The 24,867-nt window shown below is 40.5% G+C and overlaps 2 protein-coding genes across 6 annotated transcripts in view; one reads left to right on the plus strand and one right to left on the minus strand.

The window, feature by feature from the left end:
• Window positions 1-5,351: 5,351 nt before the first annotated feature.
• COCH (cochlin) lies at window positions 5,352-20,221 on the plus strand. Of its 2 annotated transcripts, none has more exons than XM_045450599.1 (12): window positions 5,352-5,526; window positions 6,323-6,380; window positions 6,470-6,517; window positions 8,564-8,720; window positions 9,797-9,930; window positions 10,436-10,498; window positions 11,572-11,616; window positions 11,703-11,850; window positions 14,890-14,993; window positions 15,712-15,938; window positions 16,108-16,624; window positions 19,244-20,221. In XM_045450599.1, exons 2-12 carry the CDS (start codon window positions 6,347-6,349, stop codon window positions 19,417-19,419), a joined length of 1,653 nt encoding a protein of 550 aa, XP_045306555.1. In that variant the 5' UTR covers window positions 5,352-5,526; window positions 6,323-6,346; the 3' UTR covers window positions 19,420-20,221. The 2 variants fall into 2 exon arrangements, with proteins under 2 accessions (XP_045306555.1, XP_045306554.1); XM_045450598.1 differs by lacking the exon at window positions 5,352-5,526 and adding an exon at window positions 5,925-5,976.
• Window positions 20,222-23,128: 2,907 nt separating this feature from the next.
• Window positions 23,129-24,867, minus strand: part of STRN3 (striatin 3) — a 104,817-nt gene continuing 103,078 nt past the window's right edge. For 3 of the 4 annotated variants that reach the window (XM_045450615.1, XM_045450612.1, XM_045450614.1), the window contains one exon: window positions 23,129-24,860. In XM_045450615.1, coding sequence (XP_045306571.1) covers window positions 24,691-24,860 — 170 coding nt within the window. In that variant the 3' untranslated portion in view covers window positions 23,129-24,690. The remainder of the gene's footprint in view (window positions 24,861-24,867) is intronic. The other variant, XM_045450613.1, reaches the window with a different exon arrangement.

Raw genomic sequence — 24,867 nt, forward strand, 5'->3', positions numbered from 1 at the left:
ACTCACTAAATGTGAGATCATGACCTGAGCCAAAGTACAAAAGTGTAACTTTACAGCAGAGAAACCTGACAAACACCACCTCAGCCCCAAGACCAAGGTCAACGTCAACAGTATTAAGTCACGTTGATAGGATATACGCAACCTTGATATGATGTGAGGAGAATGTTACTTCACCTCTGTGGCCATCCTCCAAAAACCCATAATCCCAACCTAATGGTGAGAAAAACATCAGACAAATCCCTACTGAGGGACCAGTACTCTTCAAAATTGTCAAGGTCATTGAAATAAGGAAAATCTGAGGAAGCTTCACCAAGAAGAGTCTAAGGAAATACATGCTGACTAAAAGTAATGCGGTATCCTGGATGGGATCCTGCAACAGAAAATGGATATTAGGTAAAAACTAAGGAAATCTGAATAAGTTGGGCTTTAGTTAATCATAATGTATCAGTATTGGTTCATTGACAGTGGCATCTATACCATACTAATAAAAGATGTTAATAATAGGGAATCTGGGTGTAGGATTAACAGTAGCTCTCTGTGTTATTGATTTTTCGGTAAACCTACTGCCAGCATGGCTTAGTTGGTTAAGCATCTGACTTTGGTTCAGGTCATGACCTCCTGGTTCATGAGTTTGAGCCCCACATTGGGTTCTGCACTCTCCCTCTCTCTATCTCTCTGCCCCTTCCCCACTTGCACTCTCTCTCTCAAAATAAATAAATAGAGCTTTAAAAAATAAAACTGTTCTAAAGTACTTTCTAAAAATTAGTACAAGGGGGCGCTCCTGGCTGGCTTGGTCTGTACAGCATATGACTTTTGCTTTCAGGGTCTTAAGTTCAACCACATTGGGCACAGAGCTTACTTTAAAGTAATAATAATAATAAAATTAAAATTAACAGATAAATAGTACAAGGGAACAAATGATAAGATAGGATGGGATTGATTCATTCATTCAACAAATACTTATTGAATAACCATTATGTGCTAGACACTGCATTGGGAACTACGGGGACAGCAATGATCAAAGAGGGAAAGAAACTTGTTCTTGAGGAGCTTACACGGGATGTAGGCTTGGCCTTTTAAAATGAATTCATGTTCCCTGCCACAGCTTTCCTCAGGAGGGAAGTTTTGGTGGCACTCCAGTGGCCAATGTGACCTCTATTACTTGATGTTAAATAGGGGCAAAGGTAATCCAGTCCATAGGTTAACAGTGAGAGGTGAAAAGAAAGGGAACTTGCATAAGAAATGATGGCTTCTGGGACAGGTGAGAGCCAGCTGGCACAGCCAGTGTTTCCTAAGGCCTTCCAAACCCCAGAAAAATGGCATAGCCCTTGAAGCCACTATATGCCCAGGAAGCATTTGCCCAATCACAGAAAGTGGCCAGGGGGAGGTCTCTTCCAATCACTTGGTCTAATCCATTTCACCCTATAGGAAAGGAAACTGAGTTCCAGAAAAAGAGAGTGATTTCTAGTGGTCACAGGACTATCTCTGAAACAACTTTTTTTTTCCCCCTCCACGTTTTTATTTAAAAAAATTTTTTTTCAACGTTTATTTATTTTTGGGACAGAGAGAGACAGAGCATGAACGGGGGAGGGGCAGAGAGAGAGGGAGACACAGAATCAGAAACAGGCTCCAGGCTCTGAGCCATCAGCCCAGAGCCTGACGCGGGGCTCGAACTCACGGACCGCAAGATCGTGACCTGGCTGAAGTCGGACGCTTAACCGACTGAGCCACCCAGGCGCCCCATCCACGTTTTTATTTAAATTACAGTTAGTTAACATACAGTGTAATCTTAGTTTCAGGTATAGAATTGAGTGTGAGTCAACTTTTTGATTTTCACTCCTCAGAAGCTGTAGACATTTATTCTGTTGCTAGAAATCATCAAAAACTGAAAGGCCAGATGTACATACTTGCTTAGTAGTAGATGTGAACAAAAAACAATCAGGCAAACTAGATCTAGAAAAAACATCAATGTGGTAACATAACATAGGTGATGGGAGTTTTCAAACTGATTATGGTCCATAACCTATGGGATACTGCAGGATAAACATACAATTCCCTAAAGGGAACAAATTCACTTTAAGTTCACTGTGACTGAAATAAAACCAAGTTACTACGTATTGCATTAGCTAAGTAAGTTTACAGGGGAGCTAAGGATAGGGGGTGGGACAGGACTGATACTCTTTTTAAAGATAAAAATTAAAATTAAAAGGGGTACCTGGGTGGCTCAGTGGGTTAAGCGTCCAACTTCAGCTCAAGTCATGATCTTACGGTTTGTGAGTTTGAGCCCCGCAGCGGGCTCTGTGCTGACAGCTCAGAGCCTGGAGCCTGCTTCGGATTCTGTGTCTCCCTCTCTCTCTGCCCCTCCCCTGCTCATGCTCGGTCTCTCTCTGTTTCTCAAAAATGAATAAACGTTAAAGAAAATTAAAAAATAAAAGATCAACAAGAACATTAAAACTTCCAGGTAACACCAGCTTCATACTTAAGTAAAGACAAAACAGAGAAGGGACCTGTAAACTAAGAGCTTATCTGTGGAGGTAATGAACCAAATCTAATCAGAGAACCACACTATTCTTGAGGAACTCTTTTGAGCTGCCAGCAGCAGCCTGAAGCCTAAAAATGCCACCTAGGGTAATAGTTTTACAGGTAGCTCACTCCCTTAACAAAGCCAGCCCATTCTGTGACCTGACAGCACACTTGGGGATAATTACTTTTGAAACTGAGTTTTCAACTCTTCTGTTAGGGATTATTTTTAAAGTTTCATTTATTTATATTTTTAGTAATCACTGCACCCAATGTGGGACTCAAACTCATGAGCCCCTGATCAAGAGTTGCAAGCTCTTCTGACAGAGCCAGCCAGGTGCCCGTTAATGATTGTTTTTAAACAAACATCAGGCCAGAAGATGCTTCCATGTTTTATCTGGGAAACACAGTAGGCATATTTTTGATGGAATTTTAATGAAAAGATAATGAAAGAAGAGAGGAAAATTAGAATTATTAGCTTAACCTCTAATATTGAGCTAAGTATTACGCATCCTGGGCAGCCCAGTAGAATCACCTGGGAGCTTTAAAAAATTCTAACACACTGGCCCCATCCCAGACTAATTACATAAAATCTCCAGGGTGGGACTCAGGCTTTGGTACTTTTTAAAGCTCCCCCAGGTGATTCCATTGTGCAGCCCAGTTAGGAATCCACTGCTCTACAAGGAGTTAGTCTAAATTTTGGATATCAAATAGTCTTAATTAAAGCAGGGTAAACTACCCAGGCATCTCAGGAGTACAATAACCCAAAATGTCACCCAATTGAATGCAAAACTATAATTTTAACAATTTGTCTTTTTAAGTCAAACATACCCAGATTCCTTTGGCTTTCCCTCTATTCTATAGATATTCCCACAGCAGAGACAACTACCTCTCAAGTTAGTTTTTCCTTAATATACTTATGGTGAACATGAGGTACAAACTGAGAATGAAAAATCTCATCCCCACCCCCCTACACTTCTTGGTTGGCCTTTCAAACCAGAAAAACAAAGGAAGAAAAACTTCTCTTAAATGTTTCAAAACAAAATAATTAAAATTGTATCTTTGGGTAAACAACTGTGAAACTCAATGAGGTATTTCCTTTATTTTTTAAGAGTCATAGACTCAGAGTCAATCATGGAAACAGCTGCATAGTTTTCATTCTGCCAAATGGTTCAGTGAAATTACATCACAGGAGGGCTGTGCCCCATGGGAGTTCTGAAGAGCATGCACCCCTCTGGCCATTTGGGCACCAGTCTGCAGAGCTGTGGAGTGGGAGCTGTTTTCCAAGGATGTGAACTCTCCCTCATTATGTAGCATCATGACAATCTGCCCAGCCTAATTGGAAGAGATTATCCAACACTGATTGAGGATACTCAATAAACAATCATGGAAAAGACAGCTTTAATAGTCCTGAAGGCTTGAAATTTCTACCAAGAAAAATATCAGGGGTGGTGGGTTTCGAAGAAAAGGGCAATTGTCTCTACCATGGAAGAGTTTAAATCTTTAAAGCAGCCATGAAAATAAGAATAAAAAACTTCCCAGCCAACAAATGTTATTTAATTAGTCTTTCTCTCCAGAAGACATTCAAATAGTAAATAGTAAAGGGAATGAAATCAGCACCACCCCCTTCCCCCCAGTTGCCTGATTCAAACACTGACTCATTCCAGATGGAGAGGATAGTTGTAAAACCACTACAGCGTTTGGCTTCCAGGTGAGGGTGCTATGTATCTTTCCTAATACCAAATGTACGGGAATACTACTGAGCAATAAAAAACAAGTACATACGGGCACCAGGGTAGCTCAGTCAGTTAAGCATCCAACTTTATTTCAGGTCATGATCTCAGCATTGGGAGTCCGAGCCTCGCCACCGGCTCCGTACTGACAGCTCGGAGCCTGGAACCTGCTTCAGATTCTGTGTCACCCTCTCTCTCTGCCCCTCCCTCACTTACACTCTGTCCCTCTCTCGCTCTCAAAAATAAGCATTTAAAAATCTTTTAAAAAGCAAGTACACATACATGCCACAACATGGATAAACCTCAAAGACATTATGTTCAGTAACAGAAGTTGTATTATTCCATTTATATAAAATGTCAATAAAGGCAAATGTATAGAGACAGGAAGCAAATCAGTATGGCCTAGGGCTGAGGGTGGGGAACAATTGACTCAATGAGGAGAAGGGGTCCTTTTGGGGGTAAGGCAAAGTTCTAAAATTGGATTGTGGCGATGGGTGTACAACTGTAAATTCACTAAAAATCATGGATTTTATACATAAAAGGGATGGGTTTTATGGCATATAAATTATTGCTTATTCTTTGGACTAAATAAAACTATTTGAAAAAAACGATACCCTGCCACCTCTCCTGGGTCTGGAGATGGTTCCTAGGCTGCTGTGGAGGTCACTGCCACGGAGGTCACACTGCCTGTCAATTCTGCTTTCTCCCACTTCCACCTGTTAAAAATTACCAGGATGAGAGAGGACACATTACCAAATCTGAGGTTCTGTGCAATCACTACAGACACCAGGTCTGGGAACTGGGAGAGGCAATCAAGCATAATTCCTTCCTGACGCAGAAAGGAAGAAAAGGCAAATACAATGAGGGGCCCGGGCCACCTCCAAAGCGTGGCCTTGCGCATTACAGTGAATGGAGCCCGCTGGGGAAAATCCGATTCCAGCAGAAACCAAGTCGGAAGGCTGCTGGATCCCTATGGTCGAAAGAATAACCAATCAGTTGCCAGGGTTTCTAAAAATACGAGGGACGCGTTTGCCAAACCTAGGTTGCGTTTGCTTTAGAAGTAGGAACTCCGTTTCCACGCGAGCACGAAGTTGGAAAGTTTGGTTCCGAGGCCGCGTGGACCTGGTAGCTCTCTGGGGGGCGCAAGGCCTGGGCGGGCGGCGGCCCTGGGTCACCTCAGCCGCCTGGGCCAAAGCAGAGCCGGAGTTCACCGCGAGGGCCGCAGCTCCGCCGTCGGGAACCGCGAGTGGGGGACCATCCCTCCTCAGCCCGGGTGAGGCCGGCCCCGCACGTCGGGCAGCCTCCACGCCCGGAGCGCAGTCCAGCCGGGGCGGCCGGCGCCGGGGACCCCGGGCTCACCGCGCGCGTCCCCAGGCGCGGGTCCCACCGCTGTCCTACACGCGTTCCCACACCCCTGACGCCGGGTCCCGCGGGGTCTCCGGGACTCTGCCGCGGGCCTTCGCGCCTCCCCTAGGGACGGACGCGGCGTCCGGGTGGCCGAGGTCCGCGCCGCGGGGGGAGGCGCCTGGGCGCGGGCCTCCCCCCGGGACCGGCAGGGGGTGAGGGCGGAGCTGGCCGGCCGCCGCCCGGCCCCGGGGGACCGGCTCCCAGCCCCCTCCCCACGCGCCCCCCGCACAGTGCTCATGCGCGCGGCCCGGCCTTTATAGCGGCGGCGGGAGCCGCGCTTTCCGCACTCAGGCGCAGCCGGGCGGATCCGACTCAGGTGCGGAGCCCTAGGCGTCCGGCGGCGGGCGTGCGGGTCCCTGCCACCTGCTTGTCTGAGTCTCTCCTTTGTCGCGCCCAGCTTCTTTCTGTCTTGATATCGCACCCCCTCCTCCGGGCCGAGGTTGCACATCGATGCTGGGTTTGGCTCGATTTGCAGCCAGAGCATCGCCTCCAGATAGAGCGCTAGCTCGGGGGCAGCGGCCTCTTAGGTCTCCTCCCTCCCCTCCGCCGCCCCTGGGTTTCCGAGGGGTGCGGGATCTCTAACGGGAGGGCCGGCCCAGTGTGGTGGGGACGTAAGGGTCTCCCTTCCCGAGAGCCTCCCTTGCATTTTCCCTCTCTCCCAGGACCAAGCAGCCCCCTCGACCACCATGTCTGCAGCCTGGATCCCCGTTCTCTGCCTCGGTGGGTACGCGCTCCTCCCCGCCCCCCTTCCCCTCGCACCAAGCGGGGTGGAGGCTGGGGCGATCCCTCGCGCTGTGTTCTCTTCGCAGGTGTCTGTCTGCTGCTGCTGCCGGAACCTGCGGGCAGCGAGGGAGCCGGTGAGTTATGTGTTCACGGGTCAGGGAAGCAGGGCTCGGTCCACGTGGTGGGAGGGGCTGGGGGCCGGCGGGTAGAAGCGCGCCCAGACCGAGTCCCTGGACTGTGGCCCTAGGGAAGGTTCAAGGCGCCAAGGTTGGAGCGGCTGTCTGGCGCACCCGCATCCATTCCCACAGCCTGTCTACGCGGGCTTACTCATTTCTCCCGCGCGAGGGGGCCCCTGGTATCCGATGGGGACGTTCTTCCCCAAGGCGCGGAGAACGAAGCCTCCCGGAATCCACTCGCCACATCGCGGGAGGCACCTGGCGACGCGATCCTCGGCATCAAAGGTCAAGGCGGGGGAGTATTAGTTGAGTCCCACCAAGAGGCACACTAGTCCCGGGTTGTCCACGGCGTTTGAGGCCAGGGATAAGCCTCCCAGACCCGACTAAAGACTGCGAGAGCTGACAGGGACAGAGAAATGCTATGTCCCACCTTGCTTGAACCCCTGGTTTCTAGGAATAACCTCTATTTATAGACCCATTTCATATTGGAGAGAGTCTAAAAAACAGTTTGTTCGACATGTATAAGTCCGAGTATGGGTGTGTGTGTTTTCTACAATATAAAAAGGCAAACTCTTTTTACAAAATCTATCCTTTGTTTTCCTGAAAGGAGGAATCAGGGTAAGTAAGATACACACACACTCACTCACTCACTCACTCCCTTACTCAAGTCAGCATTGGCAGCTAAAGGCAGAGCCTCTGATGACACCAAAAGTGGTAGGAAGGATTCAGGCTGTTTGATAACAGGTATGGGGCGCATAGGTTTGAGGCTATTGTTTTTGGTAAGGATTTTAACTTGCACCGCGATCTTTAGTGTTGCACAGCTAAGGAGTCAGGATTGTACCTGGCATCCTGCCTTCCCTTCCATGGACAGTACAGTCCAGGGTGCAGCTCAGCACAGAGAGCTTTGGGAAGAGGGTCATTGTTAGAGGCAGGCTACTCAAAGGGGCAGTATGACCAGATAGTATTACTGTCTTGGGGAAAAGGTGCTTTTTTGTTTTTTTATTAACATCTGTTTCAAAAAGGTTTGGGTAATCACAATATTCTTGTGTTTGGAAAGGAGTATTTAATAACATTCTCAACTTAAAATTTATAGTAAATTGATGAGTTAACATGTGGTATTATATTATCTTGTTACATGTTGCCAATAACTTGTGTCTACCTAACATCTTTTGTAGTACAAACTTCAGTTCCTTATTAGTTGGGTTGGCTGTGTAAAACTTGAGAGTATTGACACTGTTTTCTAAAAATGCATTCACTGTCTGATAGATCTCTCTGGGCAGATTTTGACCAGAAATAAGCAGGTTCAGTTCAGATAAAAATGTTTCATTCCAAAGGGACTAACTTCCCTGATTCCCTGATTCTGATTCCCTTCCCTGATTCTGCAGAAATTGAGCTGTGTGACCTAGAGCAAATTAACCCCATGGCTTTAATTTCTGCATCTGTAAAATGAACGATTGAGCTAAATGACATTTTGTAAAGTGAAACATCTTTTTACTGGCCTACTTAAGAGATAATTTTAAGACACTGCAGTTGGAGGAAAACTAGTGTAAATGGTCTTCCAAAGCAAAGGATGAGACTTGAAGAGGTTTGTGCATGTGTCTATGAAGATATTCCTCATAGGCTTGGCCCAGATATAATATCGTTAGCTCAGGCAACTGTGTCCACAGTTATCACTGTGAGATTTTTACGTTTCTAGAATGAACTAATAAATGGTGACTGACTAATGTCATTTTCCAGTTCTGATATATTCCCAGTTATATATTCCCAAGCTCATAAGAACTGAGAAAATTCTCCCATTAGGCTTTGGAGTGGTTGAGGACTAGATTATATTGGAAAGCTGGGTTTTGGCTAGCTAAAATCTGGAATGGTGTGGTACATATGTTAATATTCTTAAGAAGTGTAGAACTTAGGGAGATAAACCTTCAACCTCAGACCCTAGTTTCCACCTCCCCATCCCCCTCAAAGTCCCAAGAATGGTCACTACATTCCCTCCTTTCTCTTCAGTTCCCATTGCTATCACCTGCTTTACCCGAGGCCTGGACATCAGGAAAGAGAAAGCAGATGTCCTCTGCCCAGGGGGCTGCTCTCTTGAGGAATTCTCCGTATTTGGGAACATAGTGTATGCATCTGTATCAAGCATATGTGGTGCAGCTATCCACAGGTAAGCTGAAACATGCCAACGGGAGAGAAATCCAAGTGTGATGATTTCCTTTCCCTCTTTAGCCACGTGGACAGACCCACTATCTTCTTTCTTTTGGTGCCAATTTTGGCCATAGAAGATAGATACATTTTTTTAAACGTTTATTTATTTTTGAGACAGAGACAGAGCATGAACGGGGGAGGGTCAGAGAGAGGGAGACACAGAATCTGAAACAGGCTCCAGGCTCCGAGCTGTCAGCACAGAGCCCGACGCGGGGCTCGAACTCACGGACCATGAGATCATGACCTGAGCCGAAGTCGGCCGCTTAACCGACTGAGCCACCCAGGCGCCCTGATAGATACATTTGTAAGGTTTTCCTGGATATCCATGAAGCACCAGCTACACAAAGTAAGCTTTCTGACTAAAGACAAATTGTATTATTTCTTGGCAGCTAGATTCCTGTGATTTTAGAACATTCCTAATCATGTAATATATTAGTGAGTTTTTACTGTGTGCCAGACATAGTTTCAACTTCCATGAGAACTTGAGAATTGTATAGGGTGGGTACAATTTTATTCCATTTTATCGATGAAGAAACAACTCAGTTGCCAAGGATCTTGCCCACGGTCATCATTGTTAGGCAAGTGCCAGAGCTGGAAATGAAAGGCCAGGTCTGCTTCCAGATCCCGTATTCATCACACATTCTGCTATCCTACAAGACTTTGTGTGTGTGTGTGTGTGTGTGTGTGTGTGTGTGTGTGTGTGTTGTCCAAAGACATGTAGTTAAAGTACCTTAGAAAACTAAGAAAATTATTTGGTGCTCTTAACCCTGAATCTCCGAGCTGCAGGGAATGGGATCTTATAGGTATGTTCCTATCAACATTTAAGAAGTTTGACAGCATAAAACCATTTTTTCCCAGGCAGATGTTGTACCTATGTTAGCACGTTTTTAAAAAGGCCAACAGCATCCTTAGATGCCTTCCCTGATAAACTATTTTCTTGATTATCAGAACAATAGATGTAACATGGCACTATAAGTCAGTCGGATACCCCTGGAAAAGTGTGGGTAGAATATCGGCTGTTTTTCTGTGTTGCAGGGGAGTAATCAGCAACTCAGGGGGACCTGTACGAATATATAGCCTACCAGGTCGAGAAAACTATTCCTCAGTAGTTGCCAATGGCATTCAGTCTCAAACACTTTCCAGATGGTCTGCTTCTTTCACAGTGACAAGTAGGTACAATTACATTGATTTTACCTTTGTGTAAATATTGCCTGACTCTCAAAAAAGTTTTCTGCTGTTCTTAGCCCAACGTCTTTGACTTTGATAGAAAAGCCTGTGATTAAGACTTGAAAGAGTCTACTATGGGTTAGAATCAGCGACCTGGACAAGCAAAGCCCACTCAGGCCAAACTTGGCTGAATGGAGGAAGGATAATCTTGCTGTTAGAAGGTTGCAATAGAAACTTGTGATCAGAATGCCCTGACACTTACAAGTAACACTAAATCAAAAAACTAGTGAATGAAAATGAATGTGAATTCATTTTTGGTGATCCTTTTAAAATACAATTTAATAGATAAGAATTCATTTTGGTCTTTGAAACTCGCATGAAGCAATTACTCATGCAGTTGCCATTACTTGATTACATTTATCATCCCATAGACACCTAAGTTAGATTCATTATATTTTGATAGTAAAGAAGGAAGAGGAAAAAATAGTCTTCTCTTTATTTTAACAGAAGGTAAAAGTGGTACCCAGGAGGCCACAGGACAAGCAGTGTCCACAGCACGTCCATCAACAGGTATGGAAGCTATCTCCTAGTAGCCTGGCACAATATTTAGAAGTTAAAAATAAATGTGTTGTTGATAGCTTTCCTTTAAAAAGTAATTGACGTTGGGGCACCTGCGTGGCTTAGTTAAGCATCCAGCTCTTGGTTTCAGCTCAAGTCATGATCTCACAGTTTGTGGGTTCGAGCCCTGCATTGGGCTCTGCACTGACAGTGTGGAGCCTTCTTGGAAGTCCTCTCTGTCCCTTTCTCTCTGCTTCTCCCCTGCTTGCTCTCTCTCTCTCAAAAATAAGTAAGTTAAAAATAAACAAATAAAAAATAAAAAGTGATGTTAAACACAAAACCAGGGCACCTAGGTAGCTCTGTTAGTTGAGCATCCGACTCTTGATTTCAGGTCAGGTCATGATCCTGGGGTTATAGGATCGAGCCTTGCATCGAGCTCTGCACCAAGCATTGACCTTGCTTAAGATTCTGGCTCTCCCTCTGCCCCTGTCTCCTGCTCGTGCCCTATCTCAAAAATTAAAAAAAATTAAGAAACACAAAACAAATATCTTAAGTTTACTAGTGCATTATATAAGGAAACATTTTATATTTCAAATTCCTATCCTTCTATTTTCAATTATAAACTCTGCTACCAAACATTCTCTTGAAGTCCTACTATTTCTTTCTGATCTAATAAACCATGCCTAGAAACTGGACAAAGTGACTTCCTAGCTCCATTTGTCATATGAATAAAAGGAATTCAATGTGTGTCCATTTTAACAAAGGCCAGGAATCTCCTTTCCTAAGATTGTGGCAGTTTTAAAGTCAAAGAAATTAAGAACATTAGAATCTAACTCTTGGCATTTCTGGTCCTGCCTCAATTGTGGGTTTGAGATATCAAGTCCTGAATTGGTGGCAAGGCTTACAACAGTCCTGACTTCTTTGTTGGGGCATTTCTTCCCCAGTCCAAAAAGCTGTGAACAAATTAATTTTTTTACAAAACAAGTGTTTTTAAGAATGGCACTCCTTGTCACAAGCTTTTCCCCATGTGGGCTTCTTGCTATGAAAGTGTCTTCCTATTGATGCCACTGCTTCCTTTGTTTCAGGTAAACGACTAAAGAAAACACCTGAAAAGAAAACTGGCAATAAAGGTAAGAGTCCACATATCCATTTGGGAAAATAACATTCTCCCTCCCTTTGAAACTGCTAACGGAGAGACATGTTTGGGTTTTCACAGACTGTAAAGCAGACATTGCATTTCTGATTGATGGAAGTTTTAATATTGGGCAGCGCCGATTTAATCTACAGAAGAATTTTGTTGGCAAAGTGGCTCTAATGTTGGGAATTGGAACAGAAGGACCACACGTGGGCCTTGTTCAAGCCAGGTACCAACTTGTTAAAATGGAAAGAGACTTGATGATAAAAGATCAGCCGTTTTAGTGGATACATGTATTTCAGTACAGTATAAACACATAGAGTTGTGGATAGTCTGAATCCCTGAACTGTAAATATAGGATGTAAGACTGCCTAAGCAGACGGGGTAGGTCTAAGTGCTTCCTTTTTGGAATAAAAAGATTTAGAGAATTTGATGACCAGAAGGTAGACTAAAAAGGTTTTGTTGTTCATACAACAAAATTACCTCTGTACAAATTACCTCTGTACATATACTCTGCTCAATTCCTGATTCTTCTTTGCTGAAGGAAGAAATTATAGGTCTGTTTCTCTTCCCTATTCTGTCATTATTCTTTTAAACATTTCCCATAGTTCCATGAGTGCAGATCTGAAGCTCGATCTTTTTAATTTTATTCATTTAAAAATAATATTGATGGCTTTTAGGAAAATAATATGCTCACTATAGATAGCTTGAAAACATATAAAGCACAAGAAAAACAAATTTCCCAAATATGCTCTCCCGAGATAATCACTATAAAATGTTTGATACCCTTTCAGTATTTTAAGAAAATACTTGCTTGTACATGTGCATGTCTGTGTGTGTGTGTGTGTGTGTGTGTGTGTGTGTGTGTGTAATTGAAGTATGGTTGACACACAATGTTACATTAGTTTCAGGTGTACGACATAGTGATTCAACATTGTGGATTATGCCATGTTCCCTGCAAGTGTAGCTCCCATCTGTCACCATAAGATGCTGTTACAGTACTATTGACGATATTCCTTATGCTGTACCTTTTATTCTCTTGACTTACTCATTTCATAACTGGAAGCCTGTATCTCCCATTCCCCTTCCACCACTTTTTCCATCCTTCACCCCTTTCTGCATAATGTGTTTCTTTTTCAAAAGCTCAAACTATAAAAATGTTTTATGTCCTGTTTTTTCATCCCTTTGTATTTTGAGCATTTTACACCACAAATGCTCTAAATCGATGATGTTTTAGAATGTTCCTTTGCACGACTGTTTAACTATTCTTCCATTTTTTTCACCATCGGACATTACATTGTGATTAACATCCTTATGTCACCCTTGTGTCATCTTTGATTAGTTCATTAGACTAGATTTCTAAAAGTGAGATTGGGTCAAAAGGTTCTGACGTTTTTAAGGTTTCGGATACAAAGTTCAATTGCTTTCTAGAAAGTTGACCCAGTTTAAATTGCTGTCACCAGTACTACACCTACTAATTTCTATTTCATTTGTTCTTATGTTACATTTTACAACTGGTTCTTAATTTAAATAGAATTTTTTTGGTATGAGAATTTGGTATGAGAATTTTTTGGTTTTCTACATAATTTAACTATTTGTCCCATATCTTTAAAACAGATGAGTTTATTTCATTGATTTGTAATGCCAATTTTATATGCAAGTTAAGCAAGTCAGTTTCCTTGATCTATAAGCCAATTCTTACATCTTTTCTACAATGCTCTGATAATTGTAGCTTTATTGTACATTTTAACATCCTGGGGAGGGGGGGGGACAAATTCTACTCAGTACTTTTCTTCTTACATTTTTTTCTTTGCTATTTGTATCAAGTTCTTTTTCAAGATGACAGCTACACTATCTCGTAGAATCAAACAAGACTAGCTTCTCTATAAACTTTGAGACTTATAGTTTACCGATTAAAAAAAATTTTTTTAACGTTTATTCATTTTTTGATAGAGACAGAGTGTGAGTGGGGGAAAGGCAGAGAGAGAGGGAGACACAGAATCCAAATCAAGCTCCAGGCTCTGAACTGATAGCACAGAGACCGACATGGGGTTCAAACTCACGGATTGTGAGATCATGACCTGAGCTGAAGTTGGACGCTTAACCGACTGAGCCACCCAGGCAACCCCTATAGTTTTCCTGTTTTAGGAAAAGCCTCAGAATAAACTATATAAAGAGTTTATATTTAAGCAGAATAACAATGTAACATTAAGGATGCAAAATTAAGAATAAATCTTATACATCACAATTGGGATAGTTCAAAGTGACCATTAATGTGAAAAGGTTATCTACCCATAATATCTGATTTTGTGGCCCAACATTTCACCAGATATACAGAAAGATGTGCAGAAGTACAGTCAGTGCTATACTTTTACCTCAAAAATCTTGACTTAATGGCAATTGATAATACTAAGATCTTAAAATTTTGCACTTATGAAATACTGACTTATCTAAAAACCAACACAACAAATGGTTGTGTAACTGTTTTACTCAACATGGTCTCTAATAAACGTAGAGTAGTGATAAAAGTGAGTTGAAATCCTTTTACTATTAAATATGGAAAGTCCCAAATATTACAATATACATAATTTTAAGATCAGCGTTATGTCGATATCATTTTTTATAATAACACAAATCCAAAATTGTAATACTTGATACATTTTCTTGTTATCTTCTCGTTTTTAAAACGTTGGCCTCGGTGTCCTTGAAATTGCCTCTTCTAACCAGAAGCCTGAGTTAATAGACCCACACTGTTGAGTGCTTCCATGGTCTCCCACTGGAACAGACCTAGCCTCACACACAGTCACCTTCCAATACTCTGGTGCCCTACTCTGCAGATTTTCATTAAGCCCAGTGCCTTCAGCTAAACCTGGTTTCAGGTGTTCTGGAGCCAGACAAACATGAATTTAAAGTGCAGCAGTGTTTTGTTGGGCAACCTACCAAAATGCTGTGAGCCTCAGTTTCTTCACTTACATAGTAGGGATAGTAGTTTACACTGTGTAGAGTTAGGATGAAATGAGATGATACATGTAATACGTATTTAGCATATTACCCAGATAAACCCTCAAGGTAGCAATTGTTTTTGTTACATTTCTGCAAGATGCCTTGAAATTTAAGTAAGGATGCAATACTTTAGTTGACTGTACACTGTGGGATTAAGAAACTTAGGCATTGGCCAATTTACTTTTTTTTAAGTTATATAATGTTGCTTGTTTTGCCTTTCCAGTTCTCTCTAGATAACATTTTTTTTTCCTATTTTTCCACTTAGTGAACATCCCAAAATAGAATTTTATTTGAAAAACTTTACATCAGCCAAAGATGTTTTGTTTGCCATAAAGGAAGTAGGTTTCAGAGGGGGTAATTCCAATACAGGTAAGTAGACTTTGGCACCTGGAATGTAAGACAGGGGAGGGTTATGAAGCAGTCAGACATGTAAAACAATATTAGGCTATTTTATTTAAGCAGATGTGAAACTCTTCCTCTTGACACTGAAATCTTGGCTAGGTTTGTACTTGATCGTCTAAGATACTCAACTTATAATGAAAAATATGCCAAAGGGTTAATTAATATTGCTTGTTTAAAACAAGCCAAAAAAGTATTGTGATTTATAATCCTCATATTGGATAGAACAGATGCCACTTTAGAGAAGTACGTGTTCAGCAAGTTAAAAAGAAGCAAAGATCAACAGACTTGTTTAACAAATGCAGATGTGGCAGAAAGAACTAGCTTAGCACTATAGACCCTCTGAAGGGACATTTCTTGTTCTGAGTCTTTAGAGGTAATCAGTCACTAAGGGACTAGATAGCAAAAGTACAGTGGTGGGGGTCAGTTGTGTTTCTGATGATTGATGTAAGGTAAGGAAAAATGAGGCTTCTAGGAGGTGATGGGGGAAGTAATGTGGGTTGTGAAGACAAAAAAAAAAAAAAGATCTGATGGATAATTAAACTTTTGCATCTGATGCATCTATTATAGAACCAAGTTCTATGTAAGTTAAATTCTTAAACTTTTGGTGTCATCAAGTTGGTACAGGGAAATAGAAATGTCATTTGGGCAGCGGTGCTCCTCCAGCTTGCTTCTTCTTCAAATCTAGGAAAAGCCTTGAAGCATACCGCCCAGAAATTCTTCACAGCAGACGCTGGAGTAAGAAGAGGGATCCCCAAAGTGGTGGTGGTATTTATTGATGGCTGGCCTTCTGATGACATTGAGGAAGCAGGCATTGTGGCCAGAGAGTTTGGTGTGAATGTATTTATAGTTTCTGTGGCCAAGCCTATCCCTGAAGAACTGGGGATGGTTCAGGATGTTGCATTTGTTGACAAGGTAAGGAGGTGAGGGGTCTTTTCTGTTAGGGTAGTTACTCAGTTTTTGGACCTTCAGGCATAGTGCTGACTGGCCCTTATCTGGATTAACTCTGAACATTCAAGATTTAATGTTTTTATCATTTTTAAGAAGACACACTTTTTGATCCCGTTTATGTCTCCCCCATTAGGCTGTCTGTCGGAACAATGGCTTCTTCTCTTACCACATGCCCAACTGGTTTGGCACCACGAAATATGTAAAGCCTCTGGTACAGAAGCTCTGCACTCACGAGCAAATGATGTGCAGCAAGACCTGCTATAACTCCGTGAACATTGCCTTTCTAATTGATGGTTCCAGCAGTGTTGGAGACAGTAATTTTCGCCTCATGCTTGAGTTTGTTTCCAACATAGCCAAGACTTTTGAAATCTCAGACATTGGTGCCAAGATTGCTGCTGTGCAGTTCACCTATGATCAGCGCACAGAATTCACTTTCACTGATTACAGCACCAAAGAGAATGTCCTAGCTGTTATCAGAAACATTCGCTACATGAGCGGTGGAACAGCTACAGGTGATGCCATTTCCTTCACTGTTAGAAACGTGTTTGGTCCTGTGAGGGATAGCCCCAACAAGAACTTCCTGGTAATTGTCACAGACGGGCAGTCCTATGACGATGTTCGAGGCCCTGCTGCTGCTGCACACGATGCAGGTAAGTTCTTGTCCTTTGTCTGGGTAGGGAACTGAGGAGGGGTTCAGTGAGTTTTGTAAATATAAATGTAAGCATTTATTTTATTGAACAAACACCTATGTAATGGCAATCATTGTTCTAAGACCTTTACTCAATATTAACTGACTTAAGTGTCAAACCAATCCTATGAATGTCATTTCCTCAAGACCACACAGCTAGCAAGTGGTGAGGCCAGTATTCAAACCCAGGCATTCTGGCTGAGTCCACACTCCTCACCACTGTATTGTTGGGAGAAGTGCCATGAGAACCATGTCATGTGTCAAGGAAGCATGTTACAGGTGCTTATGTTGGGCCCAAACTTGGACTATATCCCCCCACCCAATCACAGTTTATCATAATTTACCATGAACGTATTTGATAATTTATCCTTTTTTAAAAAGTAGTTTTGAGTCTGGCATGAGTTTTCTAAGATGTTAGAGTCTCCAGTAGACTTTAATTCTATTCCATCTAAACTTCCTTTTTAGATTCTTAGTCTTTTTTTTTTAAGATAATAAAAACACACTCTGATGTTATAAAACAGTATAAAAAGGTCTTCTTTCTCCCTTACCCCAACCTTAATATTACTTTTGGCAAAGGCGACTCATTCCTGAAAACATTAGCATAATGTGTTGCTGAGATCAAATAGGGCAACAAAAAGCTGACGTTCCCTTTCCTGGGATAAAACTGAGTGATTGTGGTCCAATAATACTTAATAAAAAAGACAAAAAAACAAAAACAAACAAAAAAAAACAACGCTAACTTGGGAGAGGGGAATTAGCGGCCTTGCATTTTTGTATACTTTTCCACACTTTTCCCTATTTAATTCCTCATGACTTAACTTTTTCCCTCTTACACATTAGCCACTGTTATATACTTTTATATTGATGAAATGCTGTTTAGTAGGGTAGAGAACCCATCCGTGCAACTTAAGCTATATGTTGGCTTATTTATATACATCTAGCTTATTTTATCCATCAGTAGCTAACCTAAATCGAAGACCTGTTTGCTATCATCCTTCTTAAAAATGTATCTTACTGAACTAATTTGTGGTTAACGGGGTTCAGGCTAAATTAACTGAACTAGATTAAATCAAATATATTTCCCCAATGTAATTAGCTGAGCTTCAGGAGGTTATGCCACACCATTTTCATGAAAATTATCCTTTAGAGATTGTGAAGTGCAAGTTAACAAAAGCCGGAATACAGGTAGGTTTTCAAGGCAAGGTCGTAACTTTTTTAATTGTTTAGCTCTGACCCAATATATAATTACAATCTGAGCTTCAGTCAGTCTACAAGTGAGGAAAACTGAGGGGGGAAACTTTTTGTTTTCTTTTGCCAGGGGAGGAGATGGGAGTATTGAGTGGGGTAATAAATCAGAAATTGTTTCAAGGAGCTTTTACATAATCTAAACCTGCTTTATTTACATCTCAAGTATTTACAATTTTGAACACTGAATACCATTAGAATGCGGATGAAGTCCTAGAAGTGACTTCAGAAGCTCTCCAAACATAGGAAATTCCACTCAAAAGAAAGATGGTAGGATACACTAAGAATGTGCTAAACAACCATGGCAGTTGGATTGAGGTAAATCAAACTGGAGTAGATATCACCTTAACCAAAATGTAGTTGGAATACAAGCCGCCTACTGGTGCAAGGGAATGTAGAGGTTATGCCTCAATGTGTAACTAGAAGAAATTATTCCAGCTGCACAGACCCTTTTCTCTTTGGCTGTTTTTTTTCACCAGATTTTTGCTTTGGGGTCAGACACTGACCATCTCTTTTTTTATGTTTTAAGTATAGTTTTAGAGAGCGTGTGGGCACAGGAGTGCACACCTGAGCAGGAGGTGGGGGGGAGGGGGGAGGGGGGAGAGGGAGGGAGGGAGGATATCCCAAAGCATCCAACACTAACAGAGGAGTGGGGAAGGGGCAGAGGCATGGGGGGGCGGTCAATCCCACAACTGTGAGATCATGACCTGAGCTGAAACCAAGAGCTGGAAACTTAACCAACTGAGCCACCCAAGCGCCTAACACTGACAATTTCTGACTACTGGTCATTTTGCCAATGTAACATACACATCAAAATTGCAAAGTTCTCATTATTCAGAAGACTAGTCACCATTTCCAATGCAAGAGCCTTAGAAAACTTCCATTTATGTATCCCAGATTTTGTGCCATTCTTTCATGCTCTGTTATACTGGCTAGGCCTCCAGTCTAATGATTAACTGGAGTGATGATAGCAGGCAGACCATTCTCCTGCCAATCTCAGGCAGTTTTCACCATTTCACTAAGTATGTTATAGTTATTTATTTTTTTAAGAAGTTATCTATCAGGTCATCATATAACTTTTTGTCAGTGATCATGTGATTTATTTGCCAATGTGGTTAAGTTATACTGATGGCAAACTTTTGGTTTGGGCCCAACTGTTTAGCCATTCTCATGACTGTTTAAACCTAGCTAACCATTTGGTGAAGGAGATTTAATCCTTCAGACATTATAGAGCTTCCTCTCCAACTGTAAACTGAGTCATGAAAAATAATTACACCTGGTTTTCTATATAAGCTGCAGCTTGGTTCTAATGCATGTAAAAATATTTTCACTGTAGGTATTACCATCTTTTCTGTTGGAGTGGCTTGGGCACCTTTGGATGACCTGAAAGATATGGCCTCTAAACCAAAGGAGTCACATGCTTTCTTCACAAGAGAGTTCACAGGATTAGAACCAATTGTTTCCGACGTCATCAGAGGCATTTGTAGAGATTTCTTGGAATCCCAGCAATAATGGTAACATTTTGACAACTGTCAAAAGAAAGAAAAAGTGTAAGAGGATGTAATGTATAAGTCATTTTCTCCTAATACGAAATACTATATAGCATACTAGGACCAGATACAAAACTATATTAAAAATGCCAACAGCTGTTTCAAGCAAATAAGCATTCATTTAAAGCTACTACCTTCTAATTACAATTTAGAATTATTAAACACTCTGCTGAGGCTTCATAATCATGACCCTTATAAACTCTGGAAACAGGAGATATTGTGGATCCGAATCTTAAGAATTCTAAAATGTGTATTAAATGTACAGAGACATAAATTCCATAGCTCAATAAAAGAATCTGATACTGAGAACAAAAGCAACATTCCTTCGCTCATCATTCTGTATTAAATATATAAAGAGAATGAAACTTAAATAGTTCTTTAACTCAGTTCATATGTAAGTCATTTTTCCCATAATGGATGTTGTCTTAAAACCAATGAGTTATTACTTAATAAAAAGTTTTATGAATGAAATGGAAGGGAATGAAGTATCAAGCTTCTTTTGTAGTGTATTTTCACAGTAACATGACTGAACTATCTCACTAAGATAGAATTGTCTGATATTTTTCTATTTATATCCTTAATTTTATATGTGTATAGATATATTTGGCTTATACTCTAAAAGTCATCCATGTACTGAAAAAAATGTTGGTAAATTTTTACTTACCACTTTAAACATTTGGCTTTAAGGAAAATCACTTATTGAAAATGGAACTGCAGGAAAAATTATTGTAGTTTGACCAAGCAATAAAACTGTTAGTGACTATCATTCTAAGCTGCTTTACTTTTATTATTCCAAGTCCTCGCTCCCTGGGACACGGTAAAAAATCCTACATTCAGTACTTTATGTAGAAAGACCAACCTGAATTTTTTCTTAAAATTTTTATATTTATTCATTCAATTGTTTATTGAATGGCTACTATTTAGGCATTATACACAGCCACTACCAAGTTACACAGCAGGAGATGCTCTTAGTTACTTGGTTCAACAAAAATGTTGTGTAATTAACATTTTTACTTAAACATGCTTGTAAAGTTAAGTTCCTAAGAAAAATGACCACAATGCCCTTAATATAGAGCTCTCCTTTCAGATACAGGTGTTGTCATCCCATCTCGCTTGTCTACAGGCAGAACCTGTCCTCCCCCTCAGCCACCTGTACATCCTAGCTCCCGCCCCCCACACACTGATCCTATCTGAAACAACTTACAAGTTGACCTGAAATAGGTGTTAAATGGTCTAGAATTAATACTTATACTCCAGTAAATCTCTGGAGTCCAGGGATTTTATAGGTGTGTAAAAGCAATGAAAGCAGCATGTATGAGAAAGGCAGAACTGAAATTGCCTTGGACAATTTTACATAAAAACTTGACAAAGTATGGGAAGATAAGGGGCGCCTGGGTGGCGCAGTCGGTTAAGCGTCCGACTTCAGCCAGGTCGCGATCTTGCGGTCCGTGAGTTCGAACCCCGCGTCGGGCTCTGGGCTGATGGCTCGGAGCCTGGAGCGTGTTTCCGATTCTGTGTCTCCCTCTCTCTCTGCCCCTCCCCCGTTCATGCTCTGTCTCTCTCTGTCCCAAAAATAAATAAACGTTGAAAAAAAAAAAAAAAAAGTATGGGAAGATAATAAACTGACCCTTTCCTATAAAATGCCACATATATCCACGTAACAAGAATTTTCATTTAATTAAACAGGGGCACCTGGGTGGCTCAGTCAGTTAAGCGGCCAACTTTGGCTCAAGTCATGACCTGCGGTCTGTGAGTTCAAGCTCCACATCAGGCTGTGCTGACAGCTCAAAGCCTGGAGCCTGCTTCAGATTCTGTGTCTCCCTGTCTCTTTGCTCCTCCCCCACTCACGCTGCCTCTCTCGCTCTCAAAAATAAAAAAATAAAATAAAATAGGTTTAAACTTTTACACCACAAATTCTTGGCTGAGAGTATCACTCCTTGAAAAATTAAACTCAAATGAAAACCCAGCCTCCAATCGTCTTTTTTTTTTTTAAAGTTATGGCTTCCTGCCCAGTGCAGAGCCCAATGCAGGACTTGAACTCACGACCCTGAGATCAAGACTTGAGCTGAGATCACAAGTCGGATGTTTAACAGAGACACCCAGGCACCCCCTCAGTACCCCTTTAAAACGCTTTTATTTTTATAAAGGACAAAGTTCTGAGTCATCTGAGGTAATCAGGGAAACTAACATTCTGACTTAAAGAGCATTAAGAGCAGAAATGACCCCTTTATTAAGTTACTATCAATTATTTTGTAAAAGCAGTAAAGTGTAAAGCACACTTTAGCAGGCATGCCTATTTTTCAAATATGCTATTTATAACATTTAATAAAGGTGTTAAGTGAGATGCTGGTCTTTAGTGGATAACTTACTTTGAAATGTGAGAAAAGTACACAAAAATAAAATATGAAAAAGGCAGAATATGATTAAATATTGAGAAAGTCAACATACTAAAGTTTGTATATAAAAATATTAAGCTTTATAAAGCACCATTTAATAGTCAAATGAATAATTTCCCAGAAGTCACAAATGGAAACACACAAAATAAGACTTTCTTTTTGCATCCTTTAGTCTCTTCCAAATGTTTAATATTGTAGAGAAAAACACGACCAAAGTAGAGAAAAGTAAACATATGTTTTAATTTTTATTCATTTCCGTTTCAATACATACCCAGAGGTGAATGTTTATGCACTGCAACGATGATAATCACATTTCAGTTAAACAATAATGCACTGGTTTGGAATTGCTGCCAGAAACCATATTAGCTTTGGAAAAATTATAATTTCCAAAAACAAGAAAAAATGCCCCTTAATTGGTTAAGTTGAATCTTCAGAAAATCAAAAACAAAACAAAAAAAACTTTAGGAATATTTCTGAAAATTTTTAGTGTTTCAGCAGTAATGACTAAAATGCACACTTGGATTATGGCAGAAGACAAAAGTTCACAATATAAACACAATGTAATTTCTTTTACCAAGTAGGCATCCAAATAGAATTTTGCCACCCTAATTTTTGGATAGAACTTGAGAAAAAAATTTTTTTACTTTTTTATTTTGAGAGCGAGACAGCAAGTGGGGGAGAGGCAGAAAGAGAGGAAGACAGAATCCCAAGCAGGCTCTGTGCTGTCAATGCAGACCCTGATGAGGGGTTTGAACTCACCAAGTATGAGATCATGACCTGAGCTGAAGTCAAGAGTTGGACACTTAACCAGCTGAGCCATCCAAGTGCCCTTTAATGTTACCTTCTAACTGCATTTGCAATTTCCTTCCAAGAAAAAAGATATTACCTTGTTGAAGAAAGAAGTTTTGAGACACTAACACTTAATATTATTCATAGGGACAACTTTTAATTAATGAGTAATGTAATGCAGTTATTTTCTGAACTTTTTTGTGGAAACAGGCTAGATAGGAATGACAATACTATTAACTGAAATCCAGATTCAATAAAGGCATAGAATGTCTAAGGAAATGATTGAAAACTGTATCTCTGCTTTTCCTTTCGCTGTTGTGAACTATGTAACTTATACCAGTAGAAGATTTTTTTTTAAATTCCCAAATGGGGTGAAGTACTTAGAAAGTTATTAATACTGTTAAGTGTTCTAATCTTATTAGAGTCTCAAGCAATACCATGTTTAAAAGAATAGCATAAAAATGAAGGACTCACTGAGAAATCATCTCCATTTCCTAGTTTAATGATGGAGAGTAAAGTATTGCACTTTATTATTCAACACAAAATAATGTAGCCAACAGTAACATACAGGTACACAATTTAATATTTATTATATGCATTTTATATACATTATTTTTCAACAGCTGTACGTTTGCTATGTGGTACAATCTTAAAAATTTGCTGATTCATAGTTTGTAAAACAAAAACCTTACAAAACTCATCAAAACTCGCAAACTGATCAGAAAAGTTTTTGGAAGACTAGAAAAAATACTTTATTGTCTTAATCATGCATTACACAAACAAAATCTTTAGTTACACCATAAAATTAAGCACATCTGAAAAAATAAAATGGGATAACTAGTCCAAACACAGATTTCTGTATCCTGATTCAACTATTTTTGTATCCTATCTGTAATGCAAATACAATTTTACCCCAAATATTTTTAAACAAGATAGTTTTGTTTGGAATCATGGTAAACCAAGATATGCATCTGGGGGAAATCACCTTGGTTTGTAACTTAAACTATAAAATATTCCATTTTTAGTCTATTTTAGACTATTCAAAGAGTTCCAAAATAGATATACAGGTTCCTTTAGCACATTAATAAAAGGATATAAAGACCAACAAAAAGTGAAATAAATAATAGGCTATTAGCAAGATGGATAATCCTTGATAAATAAACTTGTAAATACAGTAAGATGTACAAAATATCACATAGTGATAGGATGCCAAGATTAGTTCATTTTTTTTTTAAAGAGTTCATCTGGAGTACTAAACCCCACTGTTTCATTTTTAATACACTTAATAGTCCTTGGTTTATATGAAGACAATTATGTGATGATGAAGGTGATTTAGCATCTTTATGGAAGGACTTAGCTGAGCTGTATTAGGCAAAAGAAGGAAAAAGTGTGGTTACACGGCAGCGGGTCAGTGAGATCTCTGTGTTTTAGGGTTGTATAATGCAGAAAAACTTCAATACAATCTTGAGCACTGTTGTGACAGGCTAAATATATAAAAAGACTTATAAAAACTAGAATTTTATCCAAACATTTTGTGCAACTAATGCTAAAATATTTTAAGTTAAATTTTCTTTTTTTTTTTTTTTAAAGCAAAATAAGTTTAAAAGGGAATCTGTGGCATTCAACTGATAAACAGAAAATCACTAAGAGATGAAAAAAAGCTACTCTTGGAGCTCACTTTCCCCCCAACAAGAGCACCACATTCCTAACCCTAAGGCAGCACACAGAGTCCAAAATAAAAGTCTTTTTAAGATCAGACTCCACATTGGCTTAAAGATACCTAAAAAACAGACATACGCTCAGTTCATATCCAGTACAGGCCACAAATCAATGGAGTCCTTTTTATTTGTCCCACGAAATACAGTAATTACAATTAAATTAATGAGCCTGACATTAAGATGTGATTTCCACCAATTTATGCCTGCCTCGAATAGCCTTCTCCAGGCAGATCACATGTAGTGTCATATCAGTAACCTTGTTGATGGCAGTGATGCAGACCCTCTTTCTGTCCAAGCAAATCTGTTGTTGACGATGTGATTTTTGCCGATTCACACAAATACTTTGGCAAGGGCATCAGCCCCTGCACTGGCAATATATGCTTTTGATGGATGGAAAGCAACATCATAAATTGATTCATCTAATTTCTTCCTATGTGCTGTTATTTCTTGTACACATGTCTTGCTGTCCAAATTCCATAATCTAATAGAACAGTCATGGCCTGTAAT

The sequence above is a fragment of the Leopardus geoffroyi genome, chromosome B3 (genome assembly GCF_018350155.1).
Source record: "Leopardus geoffroyi isolate Oge1 chromosome B3, O.geoffroyi_Oge1_pat1.0, whole genome shotgun sequence".
NCBI classification, from domain to species: Eukaryota; Metazoa; Chordata; class Mammalia; order Carnivora; family Felidae; genus Leopardus; species Leopardus geoffroyi.